Genomic DNA, 13,429 nt, shown 5'->3' with positions numbered 1-13,429 from the left:
GCAAGAAAGGCTGTAAAATGGGACAAATTTCACTTAACAAATGTCTCACATAGCAATAGAAATTTTGGGCTCAATTGTAGTCGTACGTCGAGGACTACCTGTAGCCAAAGAGTGACAAGCAACGGGCTAAAAATCCGTCAACGAACCTGTCACTTTCACCCGTCTTTTTTATTTGACACTGACAAGGGAATCCCTCTTCTGTGCAGGATGATGATCGGTCCGTAAGACAAAGTTGATCAGACTGATTGGCCTGCAAAATGAGATCATTCTTCTTGCCAATCCGCCCACGTTTCTCTTCTTCACCTACCAGCCGAACCTTCTCCGCCGGCTTTGAAGCACCGCACAAGGGAAGAGGTTTGGGAGGAGGGAATACGCACGCGCACATACGCAGTTGGGATTTCCCCCCCCCTCTTTTTGTTGTTGTTATTGTTTCCTCCCTCCGCAGTATTATGAGGTCAGCGCGAAGGGATGGCGTGCCCTATGACGTAACCCTCCGTAACCCCCCCCCCGGTTCCTCCAATCCGGACCTATGGAAGGAGCGGAGCAAAGGTAGAGAAGCAGCAGTTGGTTTCTGCTCCTACCAAAGGGGAGGGGGGGCGCGGGAGGCGGCGGAAGGAAAGGAAGGAAAGACCCGGATGCTTCTGCCGCCGCCGCCGCCGAGAGAGGCTGAGCGGGCCAGAGGAGGAGGAGGAGGAGGGAGTTGGGCGTGCGTGCGTGCGGCGGCGGCGGCGGCGAGAGCGGCAGCTTTTCGCCTGTTCGTCTGGGGCGGAGCAGGGATAGACGGCGCCGAGTTTCCCGTCCTGACTGAGCGCGGGGCCCGTTTTCCGCAGGTCGTTGTCGGCAAGATGGAGGAGGCGGGGATGGCTGCGCCGCTGCTGGCTACGGCGTAAAGGTGCGAAGGGCCGGTGGGCTGGTCCGGGATCGGCGCGTTTGCTCGAGGCAGCAGCGAAGGGCGCTGAGCCGAGGCGAGGCGATGCTGTCGGTCTATGGAATATTGCTGTCAGCTCTGCTGGGCTCCTTCCTGACGCTGATCGCCCAGCTCTTTCTCTTTTATCGGAGGCAGCCTGAAGCCGCGACGGGGGAGTCCCGGGTTCGCAACTCCCACTTCTTTGTTACCAGAGTAATGCCCGACTCGACCCTCAAGGAGTACCTGACCGGCTTCCTCATGCTGGGGCAGGAAGCGTTTTTCCCCGGATCCTTTGGATCTTCCAAAAGCGAGCAGGACTTCAAGCCCCCCCCGAGCCAGGAATCTCCCCCCTTGGTGGAGTGTACGGAGGAGACCCTCTACTGGCTCAACGCCATCTGCCTCTTTCTCTTCAGGGAACTCAAGGACACCTCCTTGATCCGGCACTGGGTCACCAAGAAAATCAAGGTAGAATTCGAGGAGCTTTTGCAGACAAAGGTGACCGGCAAGGTGCTGGAGGGTCTCAGCTTGCGGGATGTCTCCTTCGGGAACGTCATCCCCCTTTTTAAAAATATCAAGATATTGCGGCCAGTGACGTGTAATGAGGACGGCTGTCCAGAGGAGCTGGACTTTGAAGTTGACATGGAGTATGACGGGGGCTTCCACTTAGCCATTGATGCAGACCTTGTTTTTGGCAAGTCGGCATACCTGTTCGCCAAAATCTCCAGAATTGTGGGTCGGCTGAGGCTGGTCTTCACCCGTATACCCTTCACCCACTGGTCCTTTGCTTTTGTCGATGAGCCTTTGATTGACCTTGAAGTCAAGTCGCAGTTTGAAGGAAGACCCTTGCCGCAACTTACTTCCATCATTGTCAATCAGTTCAAGAAAGTTATTAGGCGCAAGCATACCTTACCTCACTATAAAATCAGGTGAGTTGCTTTGGATTAAGGAGATACGGTTACAGTGCATCCTTGTGTAAAATGGGTGGGGAAGGGAAGAATACTTCACTGGGTTTAACCTGAAGAAGTTTGGTGAGGACAGTGTGAAATGTAACAGAAATTTCTTCTGGAAGAGTGATAAATGAGGAAATTGAATTACACACTGAATTGGCTTTCCGTGTATAATTCGCCAAAAGAAGCCATGCTTGTTTTCTGAAGAAAGTGTTATGGGCTTTGATAGTGAGTAGTATGCTTAATTTTTATACCCACATTACTCATTAACTATTCCCTTTCTTGGGAAGCAGCATTATGAACAGATCCTAAAAGGAGTAAGAAACAATGAGCCAAAGGAATTAATACATGAATTAAAAAAAGAGGAGGAAGTATAGCCAAATCTAATTTTCACCATAATAATTGGGCTTTTCTTACATCTCTGTTTTGCAAAGCCTTATTTCACCTGGTCCATCCTTGCATTTTGTTTTTTAAAATTATATACAGGTAGTCCTCGACTTACGACCACAATTGACATCAAAAATTCTGTTGCTAGGTGAATTTTGCTCTATTTTATGACCTTTCTTGCCACAGTTAAGTGTATCACTGCCATTGTTAAGTGCGTAACACAGTTGTTAAGTGAACCTGGCTTCCCCATTAATTTTGTTTTTGAGAAGGTTACAACAGGTGATCACAGGACCCTGGGACACTGTAAACCATCATAAATAGTTGCCAAGTGTCTGAATTTTGAACATGTGACCATGGGGACGCTGCAATCGTTGTAAATGTGAAAAACAGTCACTTTCTTCAGTGCCATTGTAACTGTTGTAACTTCAAACGGTCATAAATGAACTGTTGTAAGTCAAGGATTACCTGTAATTGTTTTTCAGAATTTCAGCAATTTCATACAAACACAACTTTCATAGTCTTCCTCTTTCTCTCGACCTATTTACTCTTCCTTCATAGATTTCTTTTGAAATGTTATCTTTATTCCTTCCCTTCACATCAACAAAATACATCAAAGTTCTCAATATTGGTCACTGCTATTAGATTCCTATCCTGAGCAGGGGGTTGGACTAGAAGATGTTGGAGGTCTCTTCCAGCCCTTGATTCTACGGTATATTCACCCCACATTTATACCTCATCTGCTCATTCAGTTGAGAATGACAGCATTGATTTCACTTAATCTGTGATCTTTGGCAGAGCGAGGATGAGACTTGTGTGACCATCTGATTCTCCTTGATATTGATTATGAAGTTCTGGATTGCTAGAGGACTTGGGAGTGGGAGATGCAATGTTGCAATGGTTTTCCTTCTTTTTACATAGCTAGTTTTTATATAGGCTCGGTCTTTGTGGGATGCCTCAGGGCTTGACACTCTCACCTCCTGTTTAACGTTTACCTGAACCAACTGGGTAGTATTAGTTACCATCAATATGATGAGTGAGTGAGTGAGTGATGAGGTTGAGGTTGAGGTCTTGTTCCAGTGCCTAAAGATTATTGGAGTCTGGATGGGGTAGCTATGGGTAGCTGCCCAAGTAGGTATGGTTCATGATTCTTCCAGTGCTAGAGTTTCTCCATTTTTGGTTATAAATAATGTTGCACTTCCCCAGACAGAACTGGTACACAGTCCTGGGCTCATAGCTCCTCAAAGAGTAGATGACAGTTGTGATCTGGAAATTAGTTTGGTGCACCAATAGTACTCTTTTATGGACCAAATCTCTTCTCATAGTTATTTATGCCTTGGTCATCTAACCTGGATTGGGGATTGTACCAGTGGGCCTCGGGGACCATTCAGAAGCTAAAACCGGTCCAGAATACAGCAGCACAAATAATTATGAGCTGACTTCGGTATGACCACTGTTGGTAACTAGTGAGCATGCAAATAAAATTCAACGTGTAAAGCCTTAATGGGGTAGGGTGTTGCTTTCTTAGGAACCACTTCTCTCCTATGCTCTTTTCTTGTCTATAATACCTGGCAGAGTGATGGGCTTTATTTCCTATCCATTAATCATTGTCCTCTGATGAGATCTAAGTGTGACTTCTCTGTTATAGTCTTTGGAATAGCATCCCCTGGAGGTTTAAAATAAACCAGGCCTTCAATTTAAACAACTTTTGAAAAACCTTTCCCCCCCCCAAGCTCTGGGTTAGTTCAGGGATCCTAGTGTTCTCTTTCAGTTAATGTTGTATGCTTGTTTCTGTTACGCTTGTTATCTTTTGCTTGATTTTAGATCATGTGCTTGTTTTTTTTTTTATTTGTACACCATCCACAGTCAGTGTTGAATTGGTTATAAATAAAACAAATCAGTATATAAAATAGGCAGCTCTCTCACATGATGGAGTTATGGATCTGAGGTATTACTTTAAGAACCTTACGCATATTTAAAAAGCAAGGGTTCTAATTAGATGCAATCTTTAGTATAAAGTCAGGCTCTAAATGTCACAGTGGCTAACTTGAAAAGTGCTAGGAGAAGTTTGATCTCTGTCTTACATGTGATACTGAACTGTGGCATACTACTTTTAGCAGCCTAAATCCTGCTACTCACAGTGCTGGTTTTTGGTTGCTGTACCTGCATTTTGGAATAACCTTCTCCTACGAATTTGATCTGCCCCCTTTGCTGTTGGCTTCCCGTAAGTCAACATAAACTGGGAAATAATTTTGATTTTGCAAATCCTTGAGAGGGTCTTGGGGGACGACCACACTTTAAGAAACACTGCTATAAACTATTTAAAACTGACCTTTTTCAGAAAGCCTTGTTTGTTCTTGTTTTATTATTGATAGATGTAAACTAATAGTCTCCTTGAATGAAGGAGGAAGGATATATCCAATAAATACACACATCTCTGGAAAAGAGTAAAACTCATGGGTTAACTGATGTTCATTTGACAAAAGCGAAGATTACTTTTCATTCATGTGTGGGGGGGGAGTTCTTTTCTGTATGCAGTTTCAGATTTCTAGACAAGTTAAAAAGATTTTGTAACTCTAGAGCAGGAAAAGGCTTTAGAATATTACCTTTTAATTGCACCAGTGTAAAGTTTTCTATTTTTCAATCAGAACTACTATAGCAAAATTAGCATTCATCTTTTCACTCTAGTGTGTTTGCGCATGTCTTGTGAATTCTTTTCATTATTTCAAAAGTATTCCTGCATTTTTTCTTATAAAGATTGATACTTTAACCCAGAATCAGATATTGTATGTTCAAATATGATGATTAATTCTCATTTGAGTAGCATTTGTGGTGATTGCCCAGTTTCAATAAATACAAGGAAGTCCTCTTCTAATAATAGATGTGTAGGTTTTACAAATATTCTGTGTATACGTAAAAGGGGAAGAAAATCTGCTTGATTAATTATGGACAGTTTTGTAGCCAGTCAAAAGCTGAAGCCTACTTTGCAAATCTAACGGGGAAGAAATGTATTATTATTTATTTCTCATACAAATCTATATGGCTGCCCGACTCATGGACTGGTGATTCCAGGCAGCTTATAATATTAAAAATCCACTCCTTCCCCCAAGGTATGCTCCTAATTTTTTTCCCTTGGAAGATCAGACAGACAAACATAGAAGCAGGATGGTTTCATGGCTGCCCTAATCCTATGGAACAGATTCCTCCCAGATTAAAATGTCTCCCTCCCTAATATCTTTTAGGAAGGAGATTAAGACCAAGCACGTATTTGGTGCCTAGAGGATTGGTTATGAAGGCTATTATACTGTACATATTGTTGGTTTAAAGCTTTTATGCTTCATTATTTGAGCTGCCAGACATAAAAATGTTCTTAAATAAGTAAGTGGGGCTGGATAACATCTAGCTTTTCTGTGTAGAAGATTTTTACAGTATTTTTATAGCAGTACAGTAGCAACTGAAAACTAGAATACATTAAAGAATACATTAAAGTGGGGGATTTGTCATACTCAAGATGTTGAATTACACTATTCCAGAGCTCTTGCTAGCATGAGTGATGATGAGGGGAATGGTAGAAGCCGTAGTTTAGTAACATCTGGAGGACCACCTGTTCTGTATCTCTGGATTTAAGAACAATATTCGTAAGAAATGCACAGGAATGAATAGGTAACCTCCCTATCTATATAAATAAAAATGTAAATGTTCGTTTGTTCAAAATCTTAAATCTCCGAAGGTTCTTCACCGATTGCTTTGAAATTTTGACACAACGTTGCATTCGAATACACGCCTGTTTTTATATACCTATATTGTATAGATGTCACACCTGTGACAGGTAAAAACATGCTTTTTTAAAAAAAAACAGCGCCATCTGTTGGACGCTTTGAAATTGCCATTGAACATGCAATTCATTGAAACTCCCACGTGCAACATTTCCAAAGCATCCGGCATGAGAAAAGTATTGCAGAAATGCAAACTTATTGTTTGGGATGAATGCACGATGGCGCATTGAGACTGAGCCACAGCAACGCGTGGCCGGGTACAGCTAGTACATTAATAAAATTAAAAGAAAAGTGGGAGTTTGTTTTAATTAATAAATTTATTTAGCAACTTAAATGTCACATCAGTAATCAGAGTAATTCTTGGCAGCTTATATAATAGGGCTAAAATAACAGCATAAAAATAATAAGCACAGCGACCAACTATAAGTACAGTATAGTACCGGAGTAAACTCATCACAATCAAATACCGAAGTATGCTATCAGAAGGCAGACCAGCCCATAGTGTCTCTCAAGAGTAGGTTTACAGCTTTGCAAAGGTTCAGCAGAGTTGGGCTTTAAAAGGGTTCAGGGAAAATGCTATACCTGCTATAGCAGTGGTGGCGAACCTATGGCACGGGTGCCAGAGGCGGCACTCAGAGCCCTCTCTGTGGGCACGCGCACCGTCACCCCAGTCCTAGGTCTTCAGCTAGGTTTTATAAAACCTTTTCGCTTTAGGCCTCCACTGCCATGTACAAAAAAAAAAAAGTTCAATCAATCAATCAATTTCAACTTCTTGCGGGGGAAAAAAAAAGATCTTGCAAAGTTGGAATTGATTGATTGAACTTTTTAGTCCCATCCAGTCTGCCGTTACCACCGTAGCCACGCCTACCCAATGGGCCACACCCACCCCATGGACCACACCCAGCCAATGGCCACGCCCACCCGGCACCTGACCATGCACAAATGGGTTTTGGGTTGCAGTTTGGGCACTCTGTCTCTAACAGGTTTGCCATCACTGTGCTATAGGGAAGATAGAGCGACAATGATGCTGTTTTCTGCAGGCTCCTTGGTGTTCTCCCAGCTTGGTTATTTTCTTGCAAACGTTTCATTATCAAATGAGGTAACATCAATAGTGCTAGTAGGGAGTGAGGTTTCCTTTCATTTTATATACTAAGAAATGGTGGATCTCTTAGCTCTTTCATGTGGCAATGCTTTACAACAGACCTAGAGCATGCCACCTATACTGTGCCAACTCTTATTGTTTTGGAAGAAGGATTAGGGGAAAGATGGTCCTGAAGTTAACTAGGTCCTAAGGATGTTGAAGGTGACAATCGACACCTTGCATTGCACCTGGACATTACTGTAACTTGTGCAGCTTGCAGAGTAGAGATGTTACATGGGTGAAGTAGGAAATGCCTATAACTGCTCATGGAAGTGTGTTCTGGACCAGCTGTAGCAAACTACGTGGGTAATTTTTGTTATATTGGATTTACAAAGAGGCTTGTTAAAGCTTTAAAGAATCTTATCAGAAGAGACAGAAAAGAAATTTGAATGGACTAAAGATTAAGGCTGTTAAAAAAGGAAGAAATATAAAATTAGTTCATTTGATGAAGGTTAAAATAAGATACGTTGTTAATAGACTTTCAGCTGATACCAGGACAGAAAAGATTGTGCTTTATGCATTTGTTTATGCAGATAGTCCTCGACTTACAACCACTGTTGGCACTGAAACTTTCATCACTAAGCAACGTGGTTGTTAAATGAGTTGTGCCTGATTTTACCACCTTTTCTGCTGCAGTCATTAAGCAAATCTAGTTTCCTCCATTGACTTTGCTTGTCAGAAGCCCCTTGGAAAGACCACAACAGGCAAATAGGTGACCCGGAGATGCGGCAACCATTGTAAATACATGCAGGTTGCCAAGCTCCCAAATTTTGATCATGTCACTGCAGGGCTGCTGGAATGGTCATATGTGCAAAGACCAGTCATAACTCACTTTTTTCAGATCCCTGTTAACTTGGAATGGTCCTTAAACGAATGGGTCATAAATCAAGGACTACCAATACTTAAGAGATGGGGTATGGGATGAAGAGATCATTGGTTGCATACTAAAAGGGATGAAGAGTTGCTAAAATTATTTATCCTTGTTGGGCTAAGTTTGGAAGTCATTTCTTTATATATTTCTTTCTTTATTCTTTTATTCTTTCTGTTTTTTACTTTATTTTTACTGGTAACTTTCATTCTTTTTTCTATTCTTTCTTTTAGTTTATATTAGATTTTACTATTGTAATTAAGATCCTTAATAAAATTATATTTTAAAAAGTTTGCATGTATATATCCTCAGTTTACCAAGTTATGCATCCATTTTTGTATGCACTTTAAATTGTTACCAGTAATTTATGCTTTTGTATATAATTATTCCTTTTTTCTATGTAACCTCCTTATAAATGCTATTTCCTTATGGATGCTATTTTCCTAACACTAGTGACAGATGACATTGGATTCTGCTACTGTCTATTTATTTTACATTATTAAAATTCTGCAGAACTTCTGTGTATGTGCTTAGAAGGATGGGTCACTACATTGATTCAGAAACATTTATAATTGTGATATGAGAATGAGATCTTGTAGTCCTCATAGTTACTTGTTCTGAACAATTTATTTTTAATTATCTGTTAGAGCAGGTGTTAATGTGCCTGATAATCTGATGTGGGTGCACAATTGGCAAACCTATTTGTTATTTCAGATGACATTATTTGAATATGCATGTGATATAGGATATTCTTGAATTTTGTCTATAAAATTCTATTTTCAGTGTGCATGTGAATTTTCTGGAAAGAGCATGAAGAGTTGGAATTGTGATGCTGAGTCTTTAAAACAAATCTTCATTTAAAAATAATTCTTTTGAGAATTACTTGAAACTTTATTTTACAGTCTCAGTAAGCTAATTATGTGCTAACAAATAGTAAGAATGCAAATTGGTAAGTTTCTTATAGTACAATAAACACGTAGAATATAATTGTCTACGTACACAATTTAATATGTAATATAATACAAATATATAATGGATTACCTTCTATCTGATTCACAACAAGATGTTAACCGTCACCACCTCTCTCTCTAAGACTTCCGTAAGCAAGCTTAGCATGGTTAACAGGGTATTTTTGTACATTTTGCAAATTATTTCTCTTTTTTCTCTTTCATTTCCTGTGATATATATTTTTCCCAGGCAGAACGGGACCAAATTCTCTTAGGGCTCTGGTTGTGATTGGGTAAGACTGATGGCCAGGGAATACTGGCACCTATGCCTGCTCCTTATCCAATTTAGCATGCAGGCATTTCAAGACTGTGCCAGTCTGGTGTGTGAAGTGGTTGACATCAGGCTAGTATGAGTGGGCATGGAAAGGTAGCTTCCCATTTTTGCTCTTGGCTTGGTGAGACGTTATGTAGAGAAGCATTGTGGTAAATAATGTAATTACATATTTTCTCATACACGTGGCAATACATGTCTTGAACTGCATGAGGTGTTGACATTATGTTGCAAGGCAGTGGTAATGTCTGACTTAAGTTGGCACAGTGGCATGCAACTTTCTTATTGTTAAGGAACCTAAGAACTCTGCTCACCACTGGCCAGATTCCGTTCTCTAAATATGTAAAGTATAGTGGAATGACCAAATATTCCCTTATTAAGAAGAACGTTTGCAAGGTAAATTAGCATAGTTAGTTTTGTCTTCTTTACAACTTGGAAAATTATCTTCACAATTTCTCTGAAAGGTAAAAAATACTTTGTAATTACTAAGCTCTGCCTAAGACAAACTAGGCAATCCTTACGCAAAAGAATAATGGAATACAAAAACAAAAATGGAAATAATTTAACCCAATAGGGGAACATTTTGATTTTTCAGAAAACTGCATAATAACAGATCGTCCTTACAGTGCTGGGATTACTGTTATTCAGCAAAGCAGCCACGTGATGTCTCATTTAATGACCACCTTACTCAGTGATTGAGATTTTGATCCCAGTTGTAGTTGTAAGGATTATTTGTACCGCTAATGTAAAAATCACTACTGAAAATGTGCCAAGAAAACTGCCAGGACTTGTCTAGGCAGTCACAAGGAGTTGAGATTGATTTGAGGACACACCCTCTTAAAAAAAAATCCACATAAAAACACCCAGCTAGTGGCAGCATCTAACTGTCATGGATTATCACAAAAAGCATGGTTGGACCTGGGTAATACTTGGCTGGCATCATGGAGGGAAAAATGTCTCTATAAAGTCGTTTAATAATTATGATCAGCTACAGTATATACCCTCATCATATGAAACACAAATTATATTTTTATGGCACCAGAGGTTATAGAAGCAATCTAAAAAGAGTGAGGATGAAACCCTCTGCATAGAGTTTACATTAGAATATACCGGTACTTATGATTGTTTGAAGGAAAAGTCTTCATCCTGGTTCATCCAAGCCGGGAATAAATAAACAACATGGCGACTGCTTTAGAAAGAAGGTTGCAGTTTATTGAAGAGCCAGACAGAAAGATGGTTCTGGCAGCAGAGAGGAGACAAAAAAGAAAAGGGCCGAACACATGTGGGAAGTAGGTTTTTATAACCTCTGAAGTCTTTTGTTTGGAATGGTTTCCTGTTCCTGTGGCATGAACTTGGAGGCTATTTCCTGTGTCACGTATTCTGACCTGAGTCTAGGTGAGCCTCTCTGGTATTCTTGATGGTGATGGGTTAGTCCTATTATGTCCCATCTCAGGTGGGGTATGCAGATTTTAGGTCTTTGTCTTCTTGATCTCCTAGCTGGGGCCTTTCTGATGGTTTACATCTGCATTTGTATAGGGCTGGCTTCTGCTTGGGACAGAGAGACTTGGGGGCAGGGTTGGCTTCTGCTTTTAAAATCCTTTTGAGGAAATATATTTTTCTGCCCTTTTAATATTTCCTTCCCTGGGGGGCTGACTTCCCTCAATTGTATACAGCAAAGTAATTCTTTGGATATACCAAGATGTACTGGGTTTAGAGAAGTCAAATGGAGATGGGGGGTTGTCTGTGAAGTAGAATGATAAAAAGCAGTGGTATAGTTAAAAAAAAACCCTCAAAGACAGGATTCTCATGATTTCTTTCTAGATAATTACTTTTATGGCTATACTGGCCTTGCTTCCTAGCACCTATGCTTATGTCCTAATATCTTATGCCGACAGGGTTTATTATTTCTCAAGTCCCTGGAAAGTGGGGTGTTAAGCTTCTCCTAAAGAACACCTTATTTCCTCGTACAATAGCACCATCAACATCCTGGAAGAATGCAATGGTGAATCATTTCCATGTCCATTAAGTCATCAGGAGTAATATTCAACTTAAAGGAGACTTTACCTTAACATGAAAATTGATATTGATTGTAGAAATCAGGTGCCCTCTAGCTTTCTAAGTTAGTGAATTACCTGGGATAATTTGGCCTTCAGAAACCAGTGCATGAAATGAAATGCAATCAGTTATTTATACAATTCTTTTATAAATTACAGTATACTTCAGCAGTGTTTGCAAGATCTTGCTCTTTTAATCAGAATGAAGAAAGTCTGTTGTGCCATCATGCAACAATCATTATCCTTTTGGGCATGTATTTTTTTAAAAAAATGGTAGAACTTGCATTACAACACAGCAACACTGCTTTTGTTAGTTTGACATATCCTGCCTGCTCCTGTGGAGATTGCCATTTAAGTTTTCCATATTTTTATAGCATGGATTTTCCATAAGTGTTATAGACTACATATTCTTGAATAAATGCTTATAACTTTCTAGCATAAAAGTAAACACAAGGATATTTTTTCAAGTCTTTTGGGAAATAAAACCTTACATGTGACCACAAATAGTATTACTTGGAAATGTGAAATAATTACAAGCACATAAACTTGTTGCCACTAGATACAAAAACCTTTGGATGCAACAATGATTGCAATACATACTCTATCGTTGGCCATGATGATAATGATTATTTCATTTCTGGGGCTGTAGATATTTCCTGTCAGAGTCTTGTAACAACAGAATGAATTGCTAAATCACAGTTCTAAATAAATAATATGTACATATCTTTTGATTAGGTTCAAACCATTTTTTCCATTTCAAGTTGTGCCACCTGAAGAATATAGAGACCGGAACCTCAGTATACAAGGTTTCTCACTAACGGAAGGAAGACTGAAAGTTTCTTTAATAGAATGTTCAAGGTATGTTCTTGACACTTCTTGTAATATTGGTTTTGTTTGTGTCTTAAAATCAAGTGGCTGGGTAAATAGGATTAAGAAAGGGTTAAGGTTAAAGTCATGGTTCTTCAAGTTAAGGATTTGTGTCCAGTTTATTTTTCTGACAAAGTTTTAGCAAACAACACAGCTTAAAACAGTTGAAGTGTCTGATATTGTACATGCTGTAGCTAAGATATCTCCTGAAGAATCAGTTGCCCCAAACAGATTTTTCCCTTTTGAGTGGTAGTGATACAGATTTTATGACAAAACTACACTACTTTGCTGATCTCAAAAACATAAACTGTGTCAGACTTGGCTAGTACTTGAATGGAAGACCACCAATAAATACCAGAATACTCTAAGACAGGGGTGTCAAACTCAATTTCATTGAGGGCCGCACCAGCATTGCGGTTGCCCTCGGGGCCAGGTGGGTGTGGCCAGGGTGGGTGTGCCCTACTGGGTGGGCGTGGATGGAGTGGATGTGGCCTACTGGGTGGGTGTGGCCAGCTCTACATCGTTCGCGTCAAGGGTGCCTGTGGGGGCCTGGGCAGGAGTGGGATAGATCTGAGGGTCTCTGGCAGAAGGGAGTGGGACCAGGGAAAGTGCCAAGGCATGGTCCACTGGAGGAGCCTCGCTGTTCCTCTCAGGCCATGCAAGGGGGGGGGAGCTTATGGAACTAAGACTGAATGCGTTTCAGCATAAATGGCCACCACAAAATTGTACATTGGCTCCCAGCTGGCCTGGGCCAGGGCCAAGGCAGAGGGGGCCGTTCTCTCACTGTTTCCAGGATGGCTTCGCGGGCCACATGAAACCACTTTGTGGGCCACATCCGGCCCCCGGGCCTTGTGTTTGACATGTCTGCTCTAAGAGAAGAAGTACTTAGGGGCATTCTCATAGTTTATTTGGCTGTGGGTTCACTATGAAAGCTAAATTCATAGCATGGCTCTTTTGGAAGAAGCCAAGTGATGGTGAGAAAAGCCATCACTGGATACCCTACCCAGGCAGTTTATCGTCTCCTAAGAGAGTCAGCTTAGATCGATCCTGTGTCCTAAGCTCTTCAACAGTTTGATCAGTGACTTCTTTGAGGGAGTTGTGGAAACACTTATAAAGTTTACAGAAGACACAAAATCTGGGAGTGACAGCTATACTTTAGATAAGAGAGTACACTAAAGGTTTAGATGGATTTGAGCAGTAGACTGAA

General features: G+C 40.8%; 1 protein-coding gene across 1 annotated transcript in view; it reads left to right on the top strand.

Moving 5' to 3' along the window:
• The first annotated feature begins 973 nt into the window (after positions 1-973).
• PDZD8 (PDZ domain containing 8) overlaps positions 974-13,429 on the top strand; it is a 41,125-nt gene continuing 28,669 nt past the window's right edge. The window contains exons 1-3 of the mRNA XM_029284008.1: positions 974-1,180; positions 1,232-1,833; positions 12,091-12,213. Coding sequence (XP_029139841.1) covers positions 974-1,180; positions 1,232-1,833; positions 12,091-12,213 — 932 coding nt within the window. The remainder of the gene's footprint in view (positions 1,181-1,231; positions 1,834-12,090; positions 12,214-13,429) is intronic.

Source organism: Protobothrops mucrosquamatus, unplaced genomic scaffold, assembly GCF_001527695.2.
Source record: "Protobothrops mucrosquamatus isolate PMUCROS unplaced genomic scaffold, P.Mucros_1.0 scaffold326, whole genome shotgun sequence".
NCBI classification, from domain to species: Eukaryota; Metazoa; Chordata; class Lepidosauria; order Squamata; family Viperidae; genus Protobothrops; species Protobothrops mucrosquamatus.
The sequence above is the reverse complement of the archived record's forward strand: the minus strand, read 5'-3'. Positions and strand labels throughout refer to the sequence as shown.